Below are 12,946 nucleotides of genomic sequence, written 5' to 3'. Positions count from 1 at the left end.
CATAAACACAGGATGCTCTCACACGTTGATTTCAAAATATGGTTTTCTAAGTTCCCCTGGTTATGGAATTTCTAATTATCCTACAAATATTAGTTGCCGATGGGAAATTGTATCAACCGCAGATTATCCAATCACTTTAATTTTGCACAATGCCAACATAAATCGTGATGGAGACTATTTAGAAGTAAATTTAAAATAAATATTTGGTCTGTCAAATTATAAATGACATTATATTTTTTTATTTCATTAAAAATAATACTAATATACATGATCAGCGTTGAGCTGAAACCGACTTACAGCCTTTCAACCTAGCCAGTTTTTTTTGAATTTAATTAGCTGGCCGGCTGCTAAAATTTTTGTGATCTAAGAGCCTGTTATTAAAATATGGAAAAACATCCATCATAATGTTCATTTTTTAAATTTTTTTTTGAAAAACTGTTATAAGAATATTATATTTAACAAAACAATAATGGTATCTATTTGCATAATTATCTTTTTATATATTTGGATTCTGTTGAGATTCTGACAGAAAACATGTTATATTTTATATATCAATCATTGTTTGAAGCAATGGCATATAATATCACCTAGACAAATGATCCATTTAAATGCTTATCAATATAAATCAGCTTGTGACACACGCCATTTTGGTTTCCCAATTTTATGTAAACCTTTTTGAAAAAAATCATAGAATAAACGAAATATTTTGTGCTTGGGATTTTTTCTCTATAAACTCTAAAAGGAATTTGGGTGGACTAGCAAGAACCAGGTCTCTTAGATCTAAAAAATCTGTCACCGGGTTACGGGCTAGTTTGGGACGAAAAATTGCTATTTTCTTGGTCTCTAAAATGCATTAATGAATCAAATGTCAATCTAGTTAAAGTATTATACGTCATTGGTTTCAGTTGGTTTTGGATGGTTGATTAGGTGAAATTAAATATATATCACAAGTCAAATAAAAAATCAGCTTGAGTTATATTCATATGCAAATGATTTAGTAATAGAGATGGTAAAAATTGGGGAAGTACTAGTGGAAAACATTTCGTTTGGCATAGTTGCTAGGAACTCTTTAGCCCTCTAAAATTGCTCTACTCCCAAATATCATTTTAGCAAACGATTATCCACTAACTGGTGATTTAGGTTTGATAGATATATTAGAAGAAATTCACTCTTTTGTTAAAGGTATTTCGGTCTTGGAAGATTAAATTGGAAGTTTGATCGAGGCAATTGAAAATTGGGATCTGATTATTTACGAGAAAGGGTTTCAATTAAAATCGAAAGGGAAGCATATAAATATATATTTCATTTCAATCAAAAAAAACATTTTTCCCTTTACCGCTATTCAATTTATTTGAAAAGATGAATGAATATAGAAATTCTAGACTTATGACCACAATCATTTTAAATTTGGTTAAGGAAAATATAAATCAAAATTATATCTATTTAATTAGTTTCTTTAAGTTATTAGAAAATATATGGCCTCTTTAAAATCTAATCTGCTCATGACAGGAAGGAAAGCAAAAGGTACATTTATCATATTATAAAATTTAATATAAATCCAAAAGACTTCCAAGATTTTATGAATATAATTTTATCGAATCTAGCAACTGTTCAAACACTAAAAGAACAAAGTAAATTAACTACAATCGGTATACGTTAACGCAAAAACATAATTCATGATGAAAGATGTCATAAGAAATAATTATGTTAATTATGTTAGATTAACATGTACCTAACCCTTTTTAAAATTTATATAAAAATTTATCAAGCCGGTTTGATAATTTGACAACGATATTTAATTTAATTAACACGTATTTTTATCATAAAAATAGACATTCTTAGATTATAAATTAAGTTCGCAAAAGCAGAAAATCTAATAAGCAAATTTTTATAAATCTAATTTTAAAAGCAAGTATAATTAATCGATTTATACTAACATTATGCTAACGAAATGCAATCCTTATATTATATAAATAAGTAAAAATCATTTTCTTTTGTCATAAAGTTGTTAACTATATATTATAATGAGAAAATAAAATTAATTAATAATGAACCGCACAGATTAGCAATGAACTTGATAAAGAAATGACTCAGCATTCTCTATTTGATGACAATGTCCAAGATTCGATTCGAATTACAAAAGAAATTTTGTCCCCTAAACGATATAGGACACGAAGTGGAAAATTTATAGTCAAGTTTTTTAGTAACGAATTTGGAACAGACAGAGGGTGGAATATAACATTTTCGATAGGTATTAAAGGAAATTATATAAAGCATTAACATAATATGCATTTTTTAAAAATCTGTAATGGTAGATTGTCCTCGATTAGTTATCCCCAAACACGTTCAAGTAATTGAAGAATCGTTGGGTAACGCCTACGATGCCTATAAAAAATTAAAATGCCAGCCTAATTATGATTTTTTGACCCCCGCTCAAGTTCCTATATTAATTAAATGTTTGAAAGGTGGAAAATGGAGTTTGCCTCATATTCCGTCTTGTGGCCGTAAAATAATTTTAGATATATATTATTTTTTAAAAAAAATAAGAAATTTGTCAAATATTTATAACCAATTATTTTTCATTTCATAAATTTTACAAAACACGTATATTATAGCTAAATACTGCGGTCCTGTGCCACTAATTGATAATGGATACGTAGTACAAGCCGACAAGGTGACTTATGGTGGTATAGCTATATATGAATGTTACTCTGGTTTTCATTTTCCTAACAAAGTTCCTCGACAAATAATAACTTGCTTAGATGCTGGGTGGAGCGAGTTACCAAATTGTTCATGTAAATTTTTAATAAATATTATTTTAAAATGGTTTAAATATATTATATAATTCCTAATACTATCATAAGAAAATAAAATAATTTATAATCAAATTATGTTAATCTAAAAAAAGCTACCACCTGTTCAGCCTTTTCGAAACTACTTAACGGGGATATAAATATAGTTCTTGGGGATGGTACTACTTATGGAACATTATTAAGCTTTAATTGCAATCCCGGTTATAAACTTCTAGGACCTCCTGTTACCCTTTGTTCCTCTAATGGTACCTGGTCTGATTCTCCACCTATTTGTGAAGGTATAAATTGTTAAGTCAATTATATTATTTCTATTAATTAATATAGCTGTAAAGTGTTCTCAATTACCCGATATTACCAATGGATATTATACAAGATCAAATCCTAAATGGGTAGAGTTTAACAAAACATTGGATATTACATGCCACAAAGGGTACATTGTAAAAAATGATATAAAAACAATCAAATGTCTATCAAACGGCTTACTATCCGAAATCCCAATGTGCATGGGTTTGTTTTATAATTTGTATTAATTTAGATATTATTTTTTTAGACATTGATGAGTGTTCAAACCCGATAACTAAAGATACATGTTCCATTGGATCACAGTGTTCAAACAAAAATGGAGGTTTTATATGCGAATGCCTTTCTGGGTACAAACACAATTTGGGTTCATAATAAATTACAGATTTATAATGAATATACTTTTAGATTGTTCGAGCAATCTTTATCCACTAGGTTTTGAAAATGGTAAAATTGAGGATTTTCAAATTATTTCTTCTAATGAAAACATTAATAAATCTTCAATACGTTTCAATTCTGCTGTTGGTTGGTGTGGAACATCTAATAAATCCTTAGAAAACTGGATTAAGGTAATAAATTTGATATAATTTATTTTCTAATTTATATTTATAGATAGATATGGTGGTTCCAACGATTATTAATAAACTTAATCTTCAAAATGGACCAAGACAAGATGGAACCAAGGGTTTTAGCAAATATTTAAGAATCAAATATTCTATCAATAAAGATGAGGATCCTTTGGACTTACTAAACGAGGAAGGCGAAGTTTACCTATAATATATTATTTTGCAGAGTTGTTAAAAGATACTTTTAAATGGATCTAGATACAGAGACAGATACATCGTCTAAAAATTTATCTAGATACAGATACAGCTTCTAAAAAGTTATCTAGATACAGATACAATTTAAAATGTATCTAGATAGAGATACATTTTTTATTATACTCTTAGATAAGGTTTGAATAAACCTAAATTAGGATTCTATTGTGAAAATTAATGAAATGATCTAAAAAATTTATTGACTCGATATCACATTTATCAAAATATAAGTAAAATAATGATTTTTAGATATTAATATAATATATGATTAATATAAATAATTATTATATATCATTAATAAAATAATATAAAATATGATTAAATGATTATAATTTATAAATAATTATTAGATTTCAGTTATAAAATATTTTCAAAATTTTGGTCATTAATACATCCTCGTTTATCTGCAAAGACATTTTTAGCTATACTAAAAAGTTTTTCAACAGGGGCGCTGGAAGGGATTGTGGTGTTATATTTAATGAATAACATTTTTATAACAGGATATTGTTTAAAAACACTAAAATCTATCTCGGCATTCATTTTTGAAAAAATATTTAAAATTTGTTGATTATCAGAATTTAAATCATTAACAATCATATCTCCTGCTGTGGGATACTGAAAAAAATCGGATATTAAATTATTGGTTTTCTTACACAAGTTTATGATTCTGATATTACAAAATCCTGAGCAGTAGTATAAAGATCTGATATTGATATTGGTGCAACTGTTTCTTCATCTTCCAGATCATCTATGGATTCACTAATATTTTCAATTGGCTTGAAAACTCTATTATAAATAAGTAATATTATGTTTATATTTATAATAAAATAAACCTAAAAGACTTAATAAAGTTTTTGGCATTATTAGTAATGCTCTTTGAGATTTTATTTTGTATGCAATAATCCTTTGCTATATCTTGTAAATTTTTTGCTATTTTATCATATGTATGACTACCAGTCATTCTTCTACAAGCCAACGCTACATTTTTTCTTTCCAAACTTGTTGGATCTATATAGTGTGCAGTGACTCCTATGTATGAACTAAAAATTAACATTTCTTAAAACTGCTCAAATAATTTGTTTGTAATTAAATTATTATACAAATTTAAATATTAGCTATACCGGCGATAGGCATTCCAACAATCTGCTGTTGTACATATTAACGATGGTTCTATTAGACTTTTAATGATTTCTTTTTTTTCATTCTCCCATCTTTGGGAGATTCTAGCAACCACTGTCTGTCGGCAAATTATATTTTTTTGTAGAGCTAATGTTTTGATCATTTTTATAAATGAAGGATTTTCAACAATTGAAAATGGCTGAATGCTATCTATAATAAAATCAGTTATTAAATCATCTAAAGTGGTTTGGGTTAAAGTCTGAGGTCTCTTGAAAAAAAATCAATGGACGATGAGTCTAGTCCAATATTTTCTTTAATAAATTTTTTCTCCTTCCCCTTTTTTATTTGGATTAAGAGTATTTGAAGTTTTCTCTTAAAATTTAAAATTGTAAACATTTATTTAGTATCTATACCCTTAAATGTTTTACAATGTTGCAAGTTGAGGTAATGCTAACTGAAATTTTCATATTTTTTGGACATGGCAAACATTTTACTAACAGAGATTTGTTTTCTTTATTTTGAGATATTATTTTAAAATATGGTCTATAAATTGGCCATGGAAGAATGTTGTCATTTTCGTCCTAATATTAATCTTACAAATTAATATAATAAAATAAAATACCAATTCCATTGCAATTAAAAATAGCAAATTCCTTGAGATGGATTGTAATATCATAATTTGCTTGTTATTGATAACTCGGACATAATATTTAATTAATATTTATATATTCCTTTTTATATATAAATTTTAATAATTTACATATATATATATAATTTTTTAATATATATATTAATATTAAGTTATATGCTCATTTGAAATAAAATAAATTTTACATTCAAGTTTTTTTATTTATAATATAAAAAAGCGTTAAATAGAGTATATCAAAATGTATCTTAAAAAGTATCTAAAAACAGATACAGATACCTCTAAAATAATATCTAGATACAGATACTTTAATCAAAAATCTATCTAGATACAGATACCACATTTTTATATCTAGATACTTTAACAACTCAGTTATTTTGTTATCTTCGCATAAACATTTGTTATAGCCATGGAAAATACGAGGGATTTCAATCATGGATCAATCTCAGGATTCATGGGTCAATTTTCCATATCCAGTCAAAGCTCGTTACTTATACATTTTAATTGAGGATTATGAATATGCTCCATGTCTACGTTTAGAATTGTATGGGTGTCAAATAACATCCTGCATAGGTAATAATATAAAACTTTAACATGCAGTAAATTTAATGAACATATATGGTGTTGGTCTTTGTAATATATATATTTTATTAAAATAATAAATTAAAATCAAGATATTGATGAATGTACGGAAGATCCTGAATTATGTAATCCTATTTGCAGAAATCTACCCGGAAGCTACAAATGCGGTTGTCTGCCAGGGTACGTTCTATTTTCGTCAAATGGCACAATGAGAAACTATTTGGCTAAAGGAGAAAGTGGATTGGATAAACATGATACCATGCGCATAAATCATACATGTCTAAGTAAATCCGTTACCTACGCCTTATTTTAAGGGAAAAAAAATTATATTAAAAAAAAATTATAAAGATAATAAAGAAAAAATTTGTTTATTATTATATTCGAACTGATTATGGTTAAACTCAAGGAAATTGCCGTTACAACAGCTGATTTGTTTAAATTTCTATTCATCTATTTATAATAACATGGCCTGTCAGAATTGAAAAGTTATTTATAAAAAAAATTCAAATTTTATTAAAAACCATTTTTAATATATCTTAACCAAAGCCAATATCAATCCTATTCCTTACTTCAAACACTTGTTAAATTTTAAATATATTTTATCGAATTCAAAAATCCCCTTCAGCTGAATATTTCTTGAGTTAAGCTATTATCATTCGAACTACTGATTTAAATATTAACTATAGGAGTACTATGCCCTACTGTAAATAGTCCTGAAAACGGTATGATAATAACGAATGTTACCAACGACCTTTATTATTATACGGAGTCAATCGAGTTTCAATGCAATTTAGGTTTCAAACTTGTTGGAGAGAGATTTATTAAATGCATGATGAATGGTGAATGGGATCATTCTGTACCAGTTTGTGAAGGTAGCATTGAAAGATTTATTGTAATATTATAATTTTTAAGCCAACAGTAAACAATAAAAATTTCTTTACAATTTCATTAATAGCCGTAAAATGCAAAGGTTTGAAAGCGGATATCTTATTTGATGGAATTATTGTTATGCCTGATTCTATCGATATTGATTACGGGCAAAATGTGTCAATAAAATGCATTTCCCAAAATGATTTTGATGATGTTAACTCCATAGAATCGATTAGAACAAATAGAAAAAGTTTAGGAACTGCATTTAGCCATTTTCGACAATGCGTTTTTGATCCCATAATGTCATCTATCTCACAAATTGGTTCATATAAAACATCTTCTTCAAATTTCAGTTTCAAACCTGGCTTACTCTCTAATGCCATCAACGATGATAATATAAATTTTAAAAGTATTTATTGGCTTTCAGGAAGTGCTCCAAAATGCCCACGTAATTCTATTCAAAAAAATTTATTTTTAATTTTTAAATAATTTATTTAATTTAAACTATACAATCTGATTTTTAAATTTTTTCTAAAGTGGTTGATTGTGGACGCCCTTATTCAATAGCTGGGGCAGAATATGTATTTGGTGAATCATTTACAACACTCGTAGGATCGAACTTTAAACTTGTTTGCAAACCACCTTATCAAGTTGCTGGTAGTGGTAAGTTAGGAACAAATCAAGTATATTGCGATGATAATGGTTCTTGGAATTTTGGATCTCTACTATGCATTGGTGAGTCATAAGCGCATTTGTGTAAATTTAATGATAAATTATATACTAATTATTCAATTCCCATATTCATTATCATAACTTAAATATATAATTAGGGCCAGTATGTAGGGATCCTGGTACCCCTGCAGGTTCCTTTCAAATAGCTCGTTCATACGAAGAAGGACGCACTGTCAATTACACATGCAATCGCAAAGGATTTATTCCTGAATTTAATTTGCAATCGCTTAAATGCTCAATTAACAATGTGTGTCCTTACATGACTGATCTGGGATTGACGTCAAATGTAATACCCGATTCAGCTATATTAGTATCATCTTCTCTTCCGGGCTATTCCTCTAACGTATTTATTATAATTGTAATATTTTTCCCTTTAAATTTTTTAGTATATAAGATTTAATTCTCCAAAAGCATGGTGTGGAAATGATTATTCACCTTCCATCAGAATAGATCTTGTTGATTCGCATGAAGAACCTGTTATAATTACTGCAATTCGAGCAAAGGGATATATTGATAGTAGTGTTATGGGACAAATATCGAGTTTTAGACTTAATTATTCAATTAATTTAGGAATGTATTCATTAAATCGCAGTTTACCGGAAAGTGAAGGAGCTGGTAGCTCACAAATTTATAAATCCTACCCTGAAACATTTTCCTTGCTTGAAAATCCCATCGCCCTGCCCCAAACTTTTATATTAGCAAAGGCTATTATGGCTAGATCTATAGTGATAGAAACTCTAGATTTTAGAGAATTACCTTGTTTAAAATTAGAGATATTAGGTTGTTACGAAAGAGATATAAATATACCGATATCGAATGGAAATACAATAGTAGGTTGGAATAAACCGGCACCTCTATGCTTTGGTAAGATATAATGAATTTGCTTCACTTATTTTATTTTTTAGATATTGAACCACCTACCTTCATTAATTGCCCAAAAAATCCAATTTATGTACCGGATTTAAGAGCTGGTTCTAAAATGCGTAAAATAAACTTCTCTAAACCTAGAGCTATTGATAATTTTGGAATAGTTGGATATTTGGAATCCCCTCCATTTATTGAATCTCCATTTTTCATGAATCAGCCTAAAATGGATATTACGTATACAGCTTTTGATCCCACCGGAAATCAAGCAACATGCATAGTTCACTTTATAATTAAAGGTTTTTTAAAATTAATATCAAGCGATTTAAGTAATAAGGCCATTTTTTAAAAAAATAATAAGATGATGTTCCCCCCACTCTAGTCTGTCCTTTGTCATATACTCGAGAATTTGAAAATGAAATTGACTCATTAAATTTAACTTTCACATCGGACAAATTTGGCGTGGGCGATGAGTATTTACATTTCAATGACTCCAGTGATAACAATAAATTGAAAGTTGTGTTTGATCCCCCATCAGCTGTAATCCCTGCAAAAAGGTTTCAAACTGTTAAAATAACTGCAAGTGATCAATTCAATAACATCGCAACATGCCAATATCACGTTTCAATTCAAGGTTTCACTTATATTATTAATTTGTTGATATCAATCTTCAGTATCGTCCCTGAGGGGGGGGGAGGGGGGGGGAGGCAGGTGCTCGAGCCCCCTGAAAAAGAGCCCACTAAAAATTTGAAAAAGTAGTTAATTTAGGATAATTTTCTAAAAAAAGGTATTTTTAGATAATGTCAGTTAAAAAAGGTAATTTTGGATTTAGCTATAAAAAAAGGTAATTTTGAAAATAATTTTAAAATTTTTTTTGCGTCCCCTGAGATTGTAAAGGCTAGTGACCAACCCGTCAATCTTAGCCATATTTCGACAATTCAATTTATCACTAATGCCCATTACATTATAATCTAGCTCAAAAATGTTCTTTTTGGTCTTTGCCAAATATTGCCAACGGCGAAAAAAAATGCGAATTATTAGGCGCGGAAACAAGATGCGTTTTCAAATGTTTTGATGGGTATAGATTTGCAGATGAAGATATACCTCAAAAAGTTTACCGCTGTAATCTCGCAAATGATTGGATCCCGGGGTTTCATGTTGCTGATTGTGTTAAACCAGGTGTTTATAAAAGGAACACTTTTTTAATTTACTATAATTAATTTTGAGAATCACTTAATAAATCAAAATATAATTTTGAGAATTATTTAACTGGATTTTATTTTAAATCTATGATAGATCATGCTTTAGCAAAATATCACATAGTCATGAATATGATCTACACACCTTTGGATTCCACTCTCACTATAGATAAAGACTGTGTTACCGATTATTCCACCGCCATTCATTCACAATTCGAAAGTGTCGCTACAGATTTAACAGATCTGTGCTCTTTGGGCAGCCTGAAAGTGAAGGCTATATTCTCCAATTTATCATTTGCTATCATCGATTCCACTACAGTAATTATCTTTTAGTTTGCTTGTTATAGTGTCTTAAGTATTGGGGCGATCAAAACGTCCAAACTCATTTAGCTAATTTAATCGTGAAAATTTACTTCGACTATAGATTATGAAATTCATTATTCGAATTTCACTATATAAGAAATTTTTACAATGAAATCCCTCAAATGTGATGGGCCATTTTTTACTCCCTCCTGCACTATTTGGGTATATAAAATAGGTAAATAAGACGAAGCTATAAAATTATTTATAATACAAACCAAATCAGAGGTTGTTTATGATATGCTTAATTTTTGTTGATTTTATATTAAAGAAACGTTTCATATCTATCCGAATATTTATAAAATAATAGATATCGGCAAAATTTGTTATAAACCTTCAAGCGGGTAATGATGTATTCGTTTTATTGAGTCGATGTTCCTCCACTGTTTCTTTATTAACAAATTTGTATCAAGCTCCAGTCTCCAAACTAATGAAAATAACAGACACAATGTTATCTGATAATTGTCCACCTATCGAAATGAAAAAAATGACAGACATTTCACCAAGAGTCCATGATTTGTTGAATTGTCCAAGAGGGAAAATTATAATGTTTCGAGATTCCCTTCCATTCTGCCGTAATTATTATTTTTTATATAATATTTATTTTATTATGCTGTTTTAAGAGAGAATTTGGTGGTGATTAGAGAACAGATTTATCTATATTAAATAATGATACACATTCTATAATTGTCACCAAGTCAGAATTTAAATATATAACATTAACTTTATTAAATCACCTATCAAAATATATATATCTATTATTTAAAAACGTCTTTTCTTCTATATATCTCTATAAATTGAAATAAGTGAATAATCAATCATTTTAAGTTACGTAAAAAGAAAAAAAAATTAACTGTAATTTAAATTAATAAAATAAACTGAATTTAAGTTAAGTGATAAAATAATAAAAATGTCAATTGTAACGGGAATATTAATATAACTAAAATGTTTTAAATCACTCCATAAGGCATAAAACTAAAATTTATAACATATTAATAATCAGATATTCGTATTTGTTAGCCTATCATATATATTTATTTAAAATTACCATCCCTTTCTTAAATTACTATGTATAAAAGAATGAACCTTAGCACAAATTATTAAAACTTTTTTATAACTAAATTTAAATGTAAAATTTTTTGTGTAAATTTTGATATATTTTAAAGTACCATGTTCACCTGGAACCTATGAAATAAACAACAACACGTGCAAACCATGTCCTCTAGGGTATTATCAAGAAACTTTTGCCTCATCGCAATGTATAAAGTGTCCTCTATTAACTTATACACTGCATATTATGACAAAATCAAGACTGGATTGCTTACGTAATTTTTTAAATGGCCTTATTATGACTATTAAATTATAAAAATTAGCTGTATGTGGAAATGGAACTTTTTCCCCTAGTGGTTTAGTACCTTGTCAACACTGTCCTCACAATACATATTCCGGTTTATCGACCTTTAACGGTATCAAAGGGTGCCTTAGTTGCTCAGATGGTCTTTTCACTGAACATCCAGGATCTATATTAGAAAGCGATTGTAAAAGTAAAAAAGTTATATATACATTAGAGATGGGTCCAATACCAATATATTCTTGATTTACAATACCAATTATCTAAATATATTTATTTTAATATATTGTTTAAATAATATAAACCAATACCAGATTTGGGCAGTACCGCGAATACTTGTATATAAGATACAAGATCCTTTTGTATCTTGTACTCAGTATCTTATTGACATTTTTAATAAGATACAGTATCTGTATCTAAGATCCTTTATTTTGAAAAGAATCTTGTATCTTTTTCATTTTCTTTAAAAAGATACAGATACAGATTTTTTTTAATATTCATGTTTAGAACATTTACATATCACACAATGTAACTTTATTTTCTGTGAAATCTTGTATTATTTTTTTTATTTTTTGCTATATTTTAAATATATTGATAACCAAAATTAGTTGGAAATTTTACAGATCACAAAGATAGATATATTAAAAATAACAACACCAAAAATAAGAATAGGATATATTTTATATGAAATATTTTTTAATTTGTAGAATGTTTAACATATATAGTAGTGAAGATGAAATTATAGAGATATGTACTCCTGAATCAATCTTAAAATTCTAGATGGAAAATTTTATAAAGTAATTCATGTGAAAAAGAAGGTACAAGCCGAATGTCAAAATTGCACAAGTAAAAAAGTTATTAAAGGTTGAACAAACTCCTCTACAAACTTTGTTAAACATATTAAAGTATAGTTTACATTTTTATTTTATAATTATTAACATATTACCTATACATAAGTCCCTCTTAGATAATTGTTATTAAAAATTTTTTATAGAAGATGGATGGTTGATTATCAAATTAAAATCATTTTTGGATATATACCGATACCACTTTTTAGAGGTCGATTTGATCCGATATTCCCGATATTAAATTTATATCGGCCGATTACCGATCCGATATCATATATAATTTTGTATTCTGTAAATATACCAATGGTTTTAATTTTTAATATACTTTTTATTAGTATAACATCTATAATTTAACTATACCATAACTTATGTCATTTAAATATATTATAATGATCAGTTATAGTTTATATTCAATTCGATTGCAATTCTAAAAGTATATAAAAT

At 27.8% G+C, this 12,946-nt stretch overlaps 1 protein-coding gene across 4 annotated transcripts in view; it reads left to right on the top strand.

Moving 5' to 3' along the window:
* The window catches only part of LOC135925127 (uncharacterized), a 64,155-nt gene that overhangs the window by 26,774 nt on the left and 24,435 nt on the right, over positions 1-12,946 (top strand). For 3 of the 4 annotated variants that reach the window (XM_065460316.1, XM_065460315.1, XM_065460317.1), the window contains exons 11-33: positions 12-184; positions 2,062-2,251; positions 2,316-2,504; positions 2,616-2,795; positions 2,909-3,091; positions 3,138-3,320; positions 3,364-3,480; positions 3,522-3,682; positions 3,726-3,878; positions 6,104-6,269; positions 6,371-6,562; positions 6,965-7,150; positions 7,234-7,596; positions 7,686-7,883; positions 7,979-8,223; positions 8,267-8,744; positions 8,786-9,043; positions 9,106-9,378; positions 9,720-9,923; positions 10,041-10,261; positions 10,614-10,878; positions 11,470-11,628; positions 11,677-11,847. In XM_065460316.1, the coding sequence (XP_065316388.1) occupies positions 12-184; positions 2,062-2,251; positions 2,316-2,504; positions 2,616-2,795; positions 2,909-3,091; positions 3,138-3,320; positions 3,364-3,480; positions 3,522-3,682; positions 3,726-3,878; positions 6,104-6,269; positions 6,371-6,562; positions 6,965-7,150; positions 7,234-7,596; positions 7,686-7,883; positions 7,979-8,223; positions 8,267-8,744; positions 8,786-9,043; positions 9,106-9,378; positions 9,720-9,923; positions 10,041-10,261; positions 10,614-10,878; positions 11,470-11,628; positions 11,677-11,847 (4,908 nt within the window). The remainder of the gene's footprint in view (positions 1-11; positions 185-2,061; positions 2,252-2,315; positions 2,505-2,615; positions 2,796-2,908; positions 3,092-3,137; positions 3,321-3,363; positions 3,481-3,521; positions 3,683-3,725; positions 3,879-6,103; positions 6,270-6,370; positions 6,563-6,964; positions 7,151-7,233; positions 7,597-7,685; positions 7,884-7,978; positions 8,224-8,266; positions 8,745-8,785; positions 9,044-9,105; positions 9,379-9,719; positions 9,924-10,040; positions 10,262-10,613; positions 10,879-11,469; positions 11,629-11,676; positions 11,848-12,946) is intronic. The other variant, XM_065460318.1, reaches the window with a different exon arrangement.

Source organism: Gordionus sp. m RMFG-2023, chromosome 2, assembly GCF_954871325.1.
Source record: "Gordionus sp. m RMFG-2023 chromosome 2, tfGorSpeb1-WG-v2, whole genome shotgun sequence".
In the NCBI taxonomy this organism is placed as follows: domain Eukaryota; kingdom Metazoa; phylum Nematomorpha; class Gordioida; order Chordodea; family Parachordodidae; genus Gordionus; species Gordionus sp. m RMFG-2023.
Note: the sequence above shows the minus strand (reverse complement) of the source record. Positions and strands in the feature narration are given on the sequence as shown.